Raw genomic sequence first — 13,977 nt, forward strand, 5'->3', positions numbered from 1 at the left:
ATCTCACCCCGTGGGGTCAAAATGATCACAAGAACGGTGAGCAAAAATCCCAGAACCACACGGGGGGACCTAGTGAATGACCTGCAGAGAGCTGGGACCAAAGTAACAAAGCCTACCATCAGTAACACACAACGCCGCCAGGGACTCAAATCCTGCAGTGCCAGACGTGTCCCCCTGCTTAAGCCAGTACATGTCCAGGCCCGTCTGAAGTTTGCTAGAGAGCATTTGGATGACCCAGAAGAAGAAGATTGGGAGAATGTCAGATGGTCAGATGAAACCAAAGAACTTTTAAAAAATGTAAAAAAAAATATATATATATACATACATATACACACACACACACACACACACACACACACACACACACACACACACACACACACACACACACACACACACACACACACACACACACACACACACACACACACACACACACACACACACATATATATGTATACACATAAACACACTACCAGTCAAGAGCTTAGACACACCTACTCATGTAAGGGTTTTTCTTTATTTTCTTTATGAAATAGTTGAGAGAATACCAAAGCGGTCATCAGGGCAAACGGTGGTTATTTCGAAGAATCTCAAATATAAAATATATTTTGATTTTTGTAACACATGTTTGGTTACGACATGATTCCATATGTGTTATTTATTCTACAATGTAGAAAATAGTAAAAAAGAAAAACCCTGGAATGAGAAGGTGTGTCCAAACGTTTGACTGGTACTGTATAGAAAACGCACCAAACAGAGCTCAGCCATACAGTCTGAGAAAAAGGACTGGATAAATAATTAATGGGCATTGAACATCAAACCTCTTCCAAAGGCAATTTCACCGGACGTGCTACCTTGCGCGCGCTCTCTCTCTCTCTCTCTGAATGCTTGGCTATGTAAAGCCAACTGACATTTATTCCTCTACAACCACTGTGAATATTATTTGAACCTGTTGGTCATCTATGAACATTTGAACATCTTGAAGAACAATCTAGACTTAATGGCCATGTACTCTTATAATCTCCACCCGGCACAGCCAGAGGACTGGTCACCCCTCAGAGCCTGGTTCCTCTCTAGGTTCCTGCCTTTCTAGGGAGTTGTTCCTAGCCACCATGCTTCTACATCTGCATTGCTTGCTGTTTGGGGTTTTAGGCTGGGTTTCTGTATAGCACTTTGTGACATCTGCTGTTGTAAAAAGGGCTTTATAAATACATTTGATTGAAAATATGATTGATTTCTGTATGCATCTTTAGGTTTGATATAATATAGAGTTTTGGCTTTAGCTAGCCTGAAAAAGTTAGTGTTTAATGGGAGACATGGGGTTAGTGGGTGCACTGCAGTCGCAGCAGCACCCTGTAACACGAGGCCGGGGAGCATTAGGGCCAGACACCTAATCCTGACCACTGAGTGACTGACTGGAGCCTGGAAGAAAGGGAGCGAGAAGAAAAAACAAATAACTGAGACATATACTGAACAAAAAGATACATGCAACCATTTCAAAGAACAGTCTATTGAAATCAATTCAGTAGGCCCTAATCTATGGATTTCACATACCTTTAAGAAAAGAAAAGAAAAGTTAGGGGCGTGGATGAGAAAATTAGTCAGTATATGGTGTGACCACTCATGGAGCGTGACATCTCCTTCGCATAGAGTTGATCAGGCTGTTGATTGTGGCCTGTGGAATGTTGTCCCAGTCCTCTTCAATGGCTGTGGGAAGTTTCTGGATACTGGCGGGAACTGGAACATGCTGTCATACATGTCGATCCAGAGCATCTGAAACATGTTCAATGGGTGACATGTCTGGCGAATATGCAGGCCATTGAAGAACTGGGACATTTTTAGCTTCCAGGAATTGTGTACAGATCCCAGATGGAGTTAGTGGGTGCATTCAAATTGCATAGATAAAATGCAATTGTTTCATTGTCCATAGCTTATGCCTTCCCATACCATAACCCCACCGCCACCCCATGGGGCGCGCTGTTCACAACGTTGACATCAGCAAACCACTAGCCCACACAACGCCAAACACGTGGTCTGCGGTTGTGAGGCCGGTTGGACGAATTCTCTAAAATGACGTTGAGGCGGCTTATGGTAGAACAAATTAACATTAAATTCTCAGGCAACAGCTCTGGTGGACATTCCTGCAGTCAGCATGGCAATTGCACGCTCCTTCAAAACTTGAGACATCTGTGGCATTGTGTTGTGTGACAAAACTTCACATTTTAGAGTGGCCTTTATTTTCCCCAGCACAACGTGCACCTGTAGTGATCACGCTGTTTAATAAGCTACTTGACATTGCCAAGATAATCCATCCACCTGACAGGCAAAGGAGAAATGCTCACTAAAAGGGATGTAAACAAATTTGTGCACAAAATCTGAGAGAAATAAGCTTTTTGTGCGTATGGAACATTTCTGGGATGTTTTATTTAAGCTCATGAAACATGGGAACAACACTTTACATGTTGCGTTTCTATTTTAGTTCAGCGTAGATATAAGGAAGAGACACAGGGAGAGACAAAAAGAAAGGGAGTTGCTGTTGTGTGTGAGAGAGAGAGAAGGAACAACAAAGACAGAATGAAAGAAAAAGGATAGAGACACACAGACAGAGAGGTGGGGGACAACTGTTGTCAGTGAGTGGGGACATACGGGGGCCAGAGTGGGCCTGCGGTGGACTGGTGATGAAAAGCACAGGAAAGGCAAGCACACCGTTGACTGGCTGTAAGAGGAGCCTGTGTAAATAGAACCCGGGCCGGGGGAGTGCAGTGGTGACGCGGGGTGTGTGTAGTGCGTGTGCCTGTGTGCGTGTCTGTAGCGTATGAGTGGAGGGAGGGACGGCCCTGACAGAGCTCTGAGCTTCCTCTGAGTGACAGAAGCCAGCCTCCCTCCCACCCGCCTTGAAACTCGATCTCTGGGCAAGCCTGCGCCTCGCGCCCGTCGACCACCCACAGAGGGAAACGCATGCACAACGAAGCAAAGAGGAAGGAGGAGGATGTGACCACACACACACACACACACACACACACACACACACACACACACACACACACACACACACACACACACACACACACACACACACACACACACACACACACACACACACACACACACACACACACACCACACAACCCAGACAAAGGAACACACTTCCAAAAGCAGACATAGAAAGAAACAGACACTGCCAGACACGTATAAAGACATACAAATGCAAAACAAACAAACTATTCATTAAAAAGATAAATGATAGCCTTGGTAACTTGAAATGGCATATTTAAAAAAGACAAGCACAGACTCTAAGACACACTCCCAAGGGGTTTCGCATAGTGCCTTCTTTTTCACACCCACAAATATGGATAAACGTCTTGGTTGCTATGTATGTGAAGTGTTAAGAATTCAAGGTAAATAAACAAACACGAAGGCACACAAAATCATGTCTCTCCTAGAACAACAAAACAAACAAATCTCACCTCAAATGATGGTCAAATTTGATCACAAATCTTGAGGAAAGTAATTGTGTGTGCGTGTATGGGTGCAAACTGAGTGTGCATACGCGCTAGGACTGCACAATTCATCAAATTCACATCGAAATCAGAATAATGACATGTACGATATTCATCACACAAACAGTTCAGTTCCTCCTCCCCACTGTTATTTTTACTATAAGTTTGCAGGCTGTTCTGTTAGGTCAAATGAAGCCACCAGATTGTTCCAAACAAAAACTATGCTGCTTTCCACTTTGCTTCTTATTGATATAAATCATTCTATTTCAATGATTCCAACAGTTCACCCAAGTGTTTCGATCTATACCGCAATTAGATTTTTTGCCCATATTGTGCAGCCCTTATATGCCCATGTAGCATGTGTGCTTGAGTATATTATGAGCTCCTTCATCTAATACTGAACAGCATCCTGCTGAATTAGTGGATATCCAGGGTCTTACCTGTTGGAATGGGGGGGGGAGAGAAGTAGTGACAGATCTGATGTCATAGGAAGACGGATGGCCAGGCTCCCTCTGCATGCTGGGATAGGGGGCTGGGGAGAGTGGCTTAATTCCAGAGGGAGAGGCCTATTCCCAGTTGCTGTCTGTCTAATGGCCTTGTGCTCTGCAATCATTCCCCCCCGCACTGGGGGGCTAGCCGGAGCCTGGCGGGACCATATCCAATTTCCCCCTACTCTAATCGCCTGATCTACTCAGGCCCCCTCCTCTTCATTTGGACTCAAAGCTCCCCAGTCGCCCCCCTCTATCTAGTGTGGTGATGGGCTGCTTTAATTTAAAGTGGGTGCCACGTTGTTATTGTCTGTCAGTGGGTGGATTTTTCATTTACGCAGGGGCATGGAGAGGTTACCACAAGGTTCTCATGTAATACCAACCTTCCTTGCATACGAGTGGGGGTAAATGCCATGTGTCTGGCTTTGGAATACAATGATAACTAACGATCTGTTTTATGTAGAGGGAAAGCAATTAAACCAAGATCTGTTGAATGGGAGTTAATTGATCTCATTTGAGATGCCACATATGTACATGTAGCTGCTAGCATAAAGAGGCCCCACACCTTAGTTTGTAATATAAGCACTCGGAGACCACCATCATGTGGAACAATGATTGCTACCATTGTTGATTTACTGCCATCAGAGTACATGATACAACGGGCAAAACCACCAAGGGAAACTGGAGCCAAAATAGATGCTTTCATAGGGACCAAAATGGAGAGAACCTTCATTTAGCCTCATCCTGCAGTAGGACGGCATGATGACTAGGCTGGCGTCCAGGGTCTTGTACTGAATGCTGTCAGAGAGCAAGGATGCAGTGAGGGATGCCCCATGCCCATCTGTCTCCCCACGGTCCTCCAAACCCAACAAGCAATCCTCTTTCTGTCCCAGAGAGCCTGTGGAAAGCAGCTAGCTAATCACAGATCCCCAGAGGTGATGAGATGGCATGTGCTCAACTCCTGTCAGTTCCACTCTTCCATCAACCCCAGCATTAGCTGACCAGATGGACCAAATCCTTGAGGCAGATATGCAATGTACCAGTGCATTAAACAAGTGAGCTTAAAAAAAGAGGGAGAGACTTCAAATGAGTTTGGGGATTTGATGGCTAACGCATCAGCAGTCCACAAGTTCCAGTGTTTTATTGTAGGCACACTGGGGCATGCGCTTGGTGCATTTGGCACAAAATGGCCGCTCCTGATAGAAGATGAAGGGAGTGCTGTGGGAAACACCATAGACTCACCTACGACTGACTCCCCCAGTTGCCTGTGCTCCACACCTTTGGGGGCAAAGGGCTTTAAGCCCATCACTGCTAAGAGCCGCTTCCCATCATCGGACTATGGGAAATAAGGTACAACTCGCCTGCACAGAATCAATAACCGAGATTAGATCATCTTGCATAATCTTTCAATGCATCGTGGCATATTGTGAAATGAATTTAGGTATATAGTTACATTAAGTGGCTTTCAAACAGTACACTCTATTCTGTGAGCACAGTGCTCAGAGTAATTGTAATAATTAATGATGAATTAAAAGTGAATGGGGCTTAATGAGGGTAAGCAGAGTCTTTGCGTGGGAAAGTTCCATAGGGATTAGTTATATTATTGGGACCATTTCCATTCCTTTTGGGGTCTTTGAGAGAAGCTGGAATTCCGATTTATAGCCGGGTGTAGAAGGGGTGGAGGAGGCCCCTCTTTTCACAGAGTCTCCCAGAGACAGGGGCTCATGGTGAGAGAAAGGGTCAGAAAAATGAGTCATTCGCTGGTGTGATGGTGTACATCACTGATGCCGTGGCTCTCTGATGAACCCCTCACACATTAACAAACGACCCTCACCCACATTTACGCCCGGGCAAGGGATAATGTTCCTTCAATGAATATATCTCTGTAATACGCAGTTAGTGTTCGCTCACCCACTCATTTAGCATGCATCTAAAACGCAAATAATTTAGGGGGAGTTGGCTGACCTTTGTAGGGGGAGTGGGTTGATTTAGGCAGACTGCTGCCCTACAGAGCACAGTACATGATGCAGTCAGACTGCTGCCCTACAGAGCACAGTACATGATGCAGTCAGACTGCTGCCCTACAGAGCACAGTACATGATACAGGCAGACTACTGCCCTACAGAGTACAGTACATGATGCAGGCAGACTGCTGCCCTACAGAGCACAGTACATGATACAGGCAGACTACTGCCCTACAGAGTACAGTACATGATGCAGTCAGACTGCTGCCCTACAGAGTACAGTCCATGATGCAGTCAGACTGCTGCCCTAAAGAGCTCAGTACATGATGCAGTCAGACTGCTGCCCTACAGAGCACAGTCCATGATGCAGTCAGACTGCTGCCCTACAGAGTACAGTCCATGATGCACTCAGACTGCTGCCCTACAGAGTACAGTCCATGATGCAGTCAGACTGCTGCCCTACAGAGTACAGTCCATGATGCAGTCAGACTGCTGCCCTACAGAGTACAGTCCATGATGCAGTCAGACTGCTGCCCTACAGAGTACAGTCCATGATGCAGGTAGACGGCTGCCCTACAGAGTACAGTCCATGATGCAGTCAGACTACTGCCCTACAGAGTACAGTCCATGATGCAGGTAGACGGCTGCCCTACAGAGTACAGTCCATGATGCAGTCAGACTGCTGCCCTACAGAGCACAGTACATGATACAGGCAGACTGCTGCCCTACAGAGTACAGTCCATGATGCAGGCATACTGCTGCCCTACAGAGTACAGTACATGATGCAGGCATACTGCTTCCCTACAGAGTACAGTCCATGATGCAGGTAGACGGCTGCCCTACAGAGTACAGTACATGATGCAGGCAGACTGCTGCCCTACAGAGTACAGTCCATGATGCAGGCAGACGGCTGCCCTACAGAGTACAGTACATGATGCAGGCAGACGGCTGCCCTATAGAGTACAGTACATGATGCAGGCAGACTGCTGCCCTACAGAGTACAGTACATGATGCAGGCAGACTGCTGCCCTACAGAGTACAGTACATGATGCAGGCAGACTGCTGCCCTACAGAGTACAGTACATGATGCAGGCAGACTGCTGCCCTACAGAGTACAGTACATGATGCAGGCAGACTGCTGCCCTACAGAGTACAGTACATGATGCAGACAGACTGCTGCCCTACAGAGTACAGTACGTCCGGCTAAAAATCATTAAGGAGAAGTCCCCTTGGCGTACATCATTACCACCCCCTGCCGAGCTGTGTGGTAGACTGGGAGAGCCAGTCAGTCAGACCTCCCCCTCCCGTCCTCCTTCCATCCTCCCACCAAATTCCTCAGTCAGGCTGGATTACCAGGCCCGCCTCTGAACTCAATAGGCAGGTTTGAGGGCAAAAATGGGGAGGCGTCGGTGGCTGAAGTTCTCGCTCTTCTGTCGTTGGTTGGTTCACTGGCTGTCTGGCTGGTAAATATCCCTGCGTCGTGTTAAACAGGAGAGCTATAATTAACTGTGGGAGACGCCAGTCAGTCAGGGTTGGGCGCCATGCCAACGGATCAGCCCTAATTACTATATTCACTTTGTCAGGGAAGCTCACTTTGCTGCTCCCTCTGATAGGCCCTGGCAGCCTCAGAAATCCCCCGGCACTGCACAGTACATTCTCAGGGAGGCAGACGGGGCCGATTGGCAGGCAGGAGGGCCGGGAAGGCTAGCAGTTTCAGGGTGATGGGAGGCTGGGTGGGTGTAGGGCTGAGCGACTGCAGCAGAAGACACCACCCAATGGCCCCCGCTAAGCTCAGGGCCCAAACAAACACAGGGGCCACCAGACTGAGCAAAAACAATCCTGTGCACAGTAATGCTGCTCCCAGCCGCCCTGACTGATTTTCACATTGATTAGATCTTGTACATATGTTCTTTTTACAGGTAGCACAAGACTGTGCCTTAACCCTGATCTGAGGCTCCATGTTTAGTCAACTCTGATTTCAGATTAAGATAAACACCAGTTTAAAAACAGACATGTCTGCCTCCTGCAGTGTCTCCATGAACAGCTTCAGTGCTATTTTGTAATGTCCAACATGCTCAATTTATTGATGTTGTTGAGAAGAGAAGTCGTATTTTTCACACGGTTTATAAACACCCTTTTAATATGCATGGAGTTTGGCTAAAATTAAATGCTCAGAATTGAGTTGCTATCAAAAGGCTGGTGGAGGTATTTACATTATATATTTTTTTTAGACGTGGCCTGCTATCAATGCTTCTAATACATTACTGAACTGGAAATATGTCAACTCCACAGGCGGGGGATGAATATGGCTTTATTTAAATAGTTTGACTGTGGAAGCAGCTCAGACAACCATTTCAGGGCAGTTTATCACACTAAAGCCTCTTTCACACTGCCGGCCCAAACTGTCCACATACGGGCAAATCCCACTCCAAAGCCTGTTTCAACACAGCCACAGCCAGAGAGGGATAACGATCACTAGCATACGTGGGAGCCTTCATGGGGCACCACGGAGAGAAGCTGATAGTAGAGATATAATTACGTACAGTATGCACAAGCAGAGTCATCGACAGCCCTCTTGCCAAATGCAGGGCATTCATTATGATGAGCTTTATATCTGAGTACTATGGGCACTGGACAAGTGGTCTGACAGAGTCTGAAAATAAAACTTAATTTGAGGTAAAGACATACTGAGTGACATTCATTAGAATATGGACTGTACAACTCCAATGCAATACATATATATTTAGATTCAAACATGTGTCCATGTTCGGTTAGACTATTTCAGGATTCAATTCAATTAAGCCCCCTTCTGACTCAAGTCAGACACTCAGCTCAGTCCTCACACTCTCTGGAGGTCACTTCTTACCATGGAAAACAGTAGGTCAACCTGACGAGCACTTATGACGTCTTCTCATGATTCTGGTGATGTCACACGGTTAGACTCCTACTCAGATAATAAAAAAGGCCGTCTTATGTCACAAGGTAAATCTCAAACTCAAATATCATCTGACAAAGTGGGAAAGGGCCGAGACAGAATTCAGGGATTCTCACCTCTTCCACGCAGACATGTCTGGAATGATTTAACCTACTGAATTGTCCTTGTATCTTATTCACAAAGTGTGTCCCGGAATTCAGTCCCTTTCTCTCAGATGGCAACAAAACTGTATTGAACAAGAGAAGAAACAGGCTGTATAATTGAATTATTGGAAAACATATGCAACTTCCAGCAGAAAGGAAGGATGTCTCTCTTTAAGGGGGAGCGTAAGGTGGACATATCAGGCCTCTATCAGACACAGGTAAATTGCAATACCGTACAGCCGTGAGGTTAAGCAGTGATAACACAGCTAGAAATCCCCTTGTTCATTAAACTACCTGTTCCGTCTTATCATTCCACTTGACAAAATAAAGGACCGGGAACGCTCATGCATTACAAAGAACAGCAGTATATAAAGAGGTGTAGAAATCACCCTCTTTTCAATTTAATACCAGACAACTCCTTGAGAAGTTATCGGGTGGAATCTGTAACTAAAAACGAAAGTAATCAATACCCTCTTTTACTGTCTTCAGACGTAAATAAGTTTGAGAGAGAAGTCACATGCAACACTAGCATGGTCTGCACTCTGAGCCAAAATGGAGGTGAACCGAACAACCCAAAAATATCCTCACCAGGAGTCCAGAGAAGAAGACACTCAGCACTTTGAAAGGGTGTCCATAACTCCCCTTCTCAGAGAGACGAGATTAAACACTTTGAAAGGGTGTCCATAACTCCCCTTCTCAGAGAGATGAGATGAAACACTTTGAAAGGGTGTCCATAACTCCCCTTCTCAGAGAGATGAGATGAAACACTTTGAAAGGGTGTCCATAACTCCCCTTCTCAGAGAGATGAGATGAAACACTTTGAAAGGGTGTCCATAACTCCCCTTCTCAGAGAGACGAGATGAAACACTTTGAAAGGGTGTCCATAACTCCCCTTCTCAGAGAGATGAGATGAAACACTTTGAAAGGGTGTCCAGAGAGACGAGATGAAACACTTTGAAAGGGTGTCCATAACTCCCCTTCTCAGAGAGACGAGATGAAACACTTTGAAAGGGTGTCCATAACTCCCCTTCTCAGAGAGACGAGATGAAACACTTTGAAAGGGTGTCCATAACTCCCCTTCTCAGAGAGACGAGATGAAACACTTTGAAAGGGTGTCCATAACTCCCCTTCTCAGAGAGACGAGATGAAACACTTTGAAAGGGTGTCCATAACTCCCCTTCTCAGAGAGACGAGATGAAACACTTTGAAAGGGTTGAAACACTACATTGAAACACTACATTGAGTTAGCAACTCTGAGCGCCTCTGAACAGAGCAGTAATTAAGGTAGCTTTCCAGCTCCAAGCGACAGAGGGATGAAATTTCCACCCCTCTGCCGGAACCCCTTGATGTTTTGTACCTTGGGTTCTGGGCCCATTCTGGCAACTAGAGCAGTTATTTCTTCCCTTTTCCTTTTTTCCCCTCCCTTACAGAGTTCACAGAATCCCCGAGAACACAGCCTCCCAGCCAAAACCCCAGCACGATTAATTTAGTAACGGGTTATTAAGCTCAAACATAAATTGCAGCCCTGGACGGTTTATATGGAAAAGAAGCCTGATTTATTAGAGACCCAGAGACAAAACAGGTTTTTATTTTCCATTTATTCATCAACACTCGTTGGGAGTGGTAACTCGGAAGGAATTTTCAGACAGAAAAGGAGAGGAGAAAAGGGAAGAAGTGGGGAGGAGGTGGGGCAGCAACAATGGCTGCCGTGATCAAATTGCTGGGGAGAGGAGCACAATGGCCATGACATTCTTATCCAAGCTCTTCCCTGGACAACACTATATTTGTTTGGTGGAGCACTGCATCAGCTGAACACATATATCAATAGTGTTTGCAATCGCACTGTATCCTTGTATCTGTTCTTGACTTTCAGTAGATATTTCATCAAGGCTGGCTAACGGCCTCCTCTGAGCAATCGGAAACACTCCTGGGTTTGTCTAAAGCCCGAAAATAAAGTTCTCAAGCCATATCTGAGGCTGGGAAGACTGACAGAACTGACACAATGTCACTCTTAATGAAAGAGACATCTTCATTATGTCGTCAGTCATTTCAACTCACATCAGTGTGATCTCCTCGTGGAGGCCCAGGTCTACATAGTGATCCATCACTCCTTTGAGGTTCAATAGATTATTATTATTTATTTATTTTTTACAGAATTTCTGACAAACTGAAACTAAGGAGTTCATGGTTACATAAACTTGACCGTTATGCTGAAAGTGACTAAGCCACGTTGTCCCCTCTCTTCCTTAGTAGACTGAGCAGTTTATGACTTTGGGGACGTACTCCTCTGACTAAGAAAGGGGCCTCTGGGGTAGTGAGCCAACGATTGTGCCAAACATTGACAGTGTACCCTCAATATGTCTGCTGTATAAGAACTGCCTCTAGTCACCAGAGAAACCACCTGCCAATGGGCCCACAACTCAGCTGTGTACCATCTTATACCATGGATCACAACCTGTCCGTTCCAGAGACGTCATACAAACAGACAATATCAAACACACAACACACCAATAGGTTATTATATCTCATAATGGTGTGCAGACCTCTGCATAGAAGGGATATGAATGTGTGGAACGGAAGCTGGATCTCAGTCCTCCCCTCTATCCTGTTGAGGTGTTGTTGTCCTGTTCTAGAAGATACCCGATTCCTGACCTCTTTGTCTGCTGTGCATTAGGTCTGCCTCTGTGTGCCAGAGCACCATGGGTCATCAGGGCCCAGAATGAAGCATGGCACGGCTGCTGCTGACACAGCACATAGCACTGCTGTGCTACGTTGGGGTGGGGGGGCAGACAGAGAAGGGCAGCACTGCCCTGAGCAATGACAATGACCTGGCCGGCAGCTTACTTACAGCGGGGGGCTTACTGTAAATCACCAAACAGACTAATGGGCCCTGAGGATGAGCTGACTCAGGTGGGCCCAGACCTAGAACACCAAGCCATCGTCTTAGACTGTGTGTGGGTGCAATAGTAAATTCAGTACATATTATCGGATGAGTAGTTTTTGTTATCCATTTTACATTCAATATTGTTTGAACGGATGAATATCTGTTTCAACTACAGTAAGTAAATTAAGCTACTCGTCTGTCCTCCCACCTGCAGTCTGTTTGTTCTTCTCGCTCTTTCGTTCTCTTTATATTTCACATTGCTCTCTCCTGCACTCTCTTTTGTTTGAGGAGAGGAGAGCCATGGCGACGGAGGAACCTCACAAAAGGGTCACATGACGTGGAGCCGAGGCTGGCGGGTGGACACAATGGCCGCACCACTTCGCACAGCTGGAGTGTCACGCATTCCTGGTGTTTACAAGATTTAGGTGGAAAACAAATCCACCCCCCTGAGGAACTCTGCGGTGCAAAATGGGCTCATTTTCTGTCTGAATAGAGGGTTTATGTCATCAGCATCGATGCATTTTAGGATCATGAGAAAATGGCAACCTGTAAAAACGATGGTGGTGGTGCAAGGAGGGTAGAATAACTGACAAGGCACAGGAGAATAGGCTAGGTAGTGGTCACTCTTCAATGGGAACAGTTGACGGAGCTACGGGTAGGAGGGACAAGAGTCTACTTCTGCATTTCTTAGGGTAATTTGGTGTAATTTAAAATAATATTTCAAAAATCTAACATCTGTTCTACAATCTTCAATTCTGGGCCTCGAATTCGGTTGCCATTTTGAGAATCACAGTGTTGTCATCAAAGACAAGAATCAAAAGAGCCACTTTCTTGTGCCGAAATATATTGACGTAACGATAATTGAAGCCTCTGTTGGACGTTGTTCCTTCATTGCCAAGGCCTTGCCAGCATACCTAAACCATGGCAGCTTAAATCAGATCCGCAGCAGAGTTTTCTTTAAATAAAGAACCGCTCACCCCTTAAAACTCTTCACACGCGTCGCGTCGCTAGTTTTTATCAACTCAAGACATGACTTCACAGAAAAGCAGCAGGGCCGATCAAAACTGTCCAGAACAGCCTTGACCAACCATGTGACAAGGAATATTCCTTAAAAGGTGGTCGTAGTGGAGTAATAGAGTTCAGTTTGAGGGGGTGGCTGTGGGCTGGTGGTTTCGGACTACTGACTACTAAGGTCATCCTGATTCCCAGAGGGTTTCAGATTGTACTAACAAACCTGGTTTGAGTTGGAGCTTACAAGAGGGAGGAGCATTGAGTAGCCTATGTAATGACATGTAATGAATGGTGTTTTAAAAAACTATGCTAGCATGAGCTAATGTAAGGATGGGCTAACTGGATCGCATGGGAAGTGGAATCCAATGAGAAGGAACAAATGAGGAGCTCAGCCATTTGAGAGGAAGAGACACTGTCTAAAAGGTAAATAAAAACACACAAAACGCCAGTGGAAGCAGCTGAAAGAAGGGTGGGGGGCGGAGGGCCAGTGAACAATAAGAGGACATAGTCTCCTCCGCTTGACTGGGCACCATTTCCCTGACCCCACCCCTGACCCCGCCCCCGACAAAAAGGACGGGTGATGTGTCCCTGTCGGATGACACAAGAGGCATTGATGACGAGGGTCTACACACACACACGTCTGTTCGGCCATGATGCTGCATGTCCGTTACATCAACACAGACACACACATCCTGTCTGTCGTGCCTCTACTAATGTGGTGTGTGTGTGTGTGTGTGTGTGTGTGTGTGTGTGTGTGTGTGTGTGTGTGTGTGTGTGTGTGTGTGTGTGTGTGTGTGTGTGTGTGTGTGTGTGTGTGTGTGTGTGTGTGTGTGTGTGTGTGTGTGTGTGTGTAAGTAAGTAGGGACAGGCAGAAGCAGAGCAGACACTCACCTCTGGTGTGTTTTTCTTGAACTCGCGGCTCTGGTCGATGAGCTTTTTCCTGGACTGCTCGCTCTCATCTTGTCTGTTGGCCAGGGCTGTGGCTGTGGCATTCAGTTCTCTCTGTGAGACCAAGAGGGGAGGAGGAGAAAACACTAAATGATTACACA

At 46.1% G+C, this 13,977-nt stretch overlaps 1 protein-coding gene across 5 annotated transcripts in view; it reads right to left on the minus strand.

Moving 5' to 3' along the window:
- The window catches only part of LOC118390688 (homeobox protein cut-like 1), a 215,447-nt gene that overhangs the window by 145,943 nt on the left and 55,527 nt on the right, over positions 1–13,977 (minus strand). For all 5 annotated transcript variants that reach the window (XM_052529852.1, XM_052529850.1, XM_052529851.1 and 2 more), the window contains exon 2: positions 13,820–13,930. In XM_052529852.1, the coding sequence (XP_052385812.1) occupies positions 13,820–13,930 (111 nt within the window). The remainder of the gene's footprint in view (positions 1–13,819; positions 13,931–13,977) is intronic.

The sequence above is a fragment of the Oncorhynchus keta genome, chromosome 11 (assembly GCF_023373465.1).
Source record: "Oncorhynchus keta strain PuntledgeMale-10-30-2019 chromosome 11, Oket_V2, whole genome shotgun sequence".
Classification (NCBI taxonomy): domain Eukaryota; kingdom Metazoa; phylum Chordata; class Actinopteri; order Salmoniformes; family Salmonidae; genus Oncorhynchus; species Oncorhynchus keta.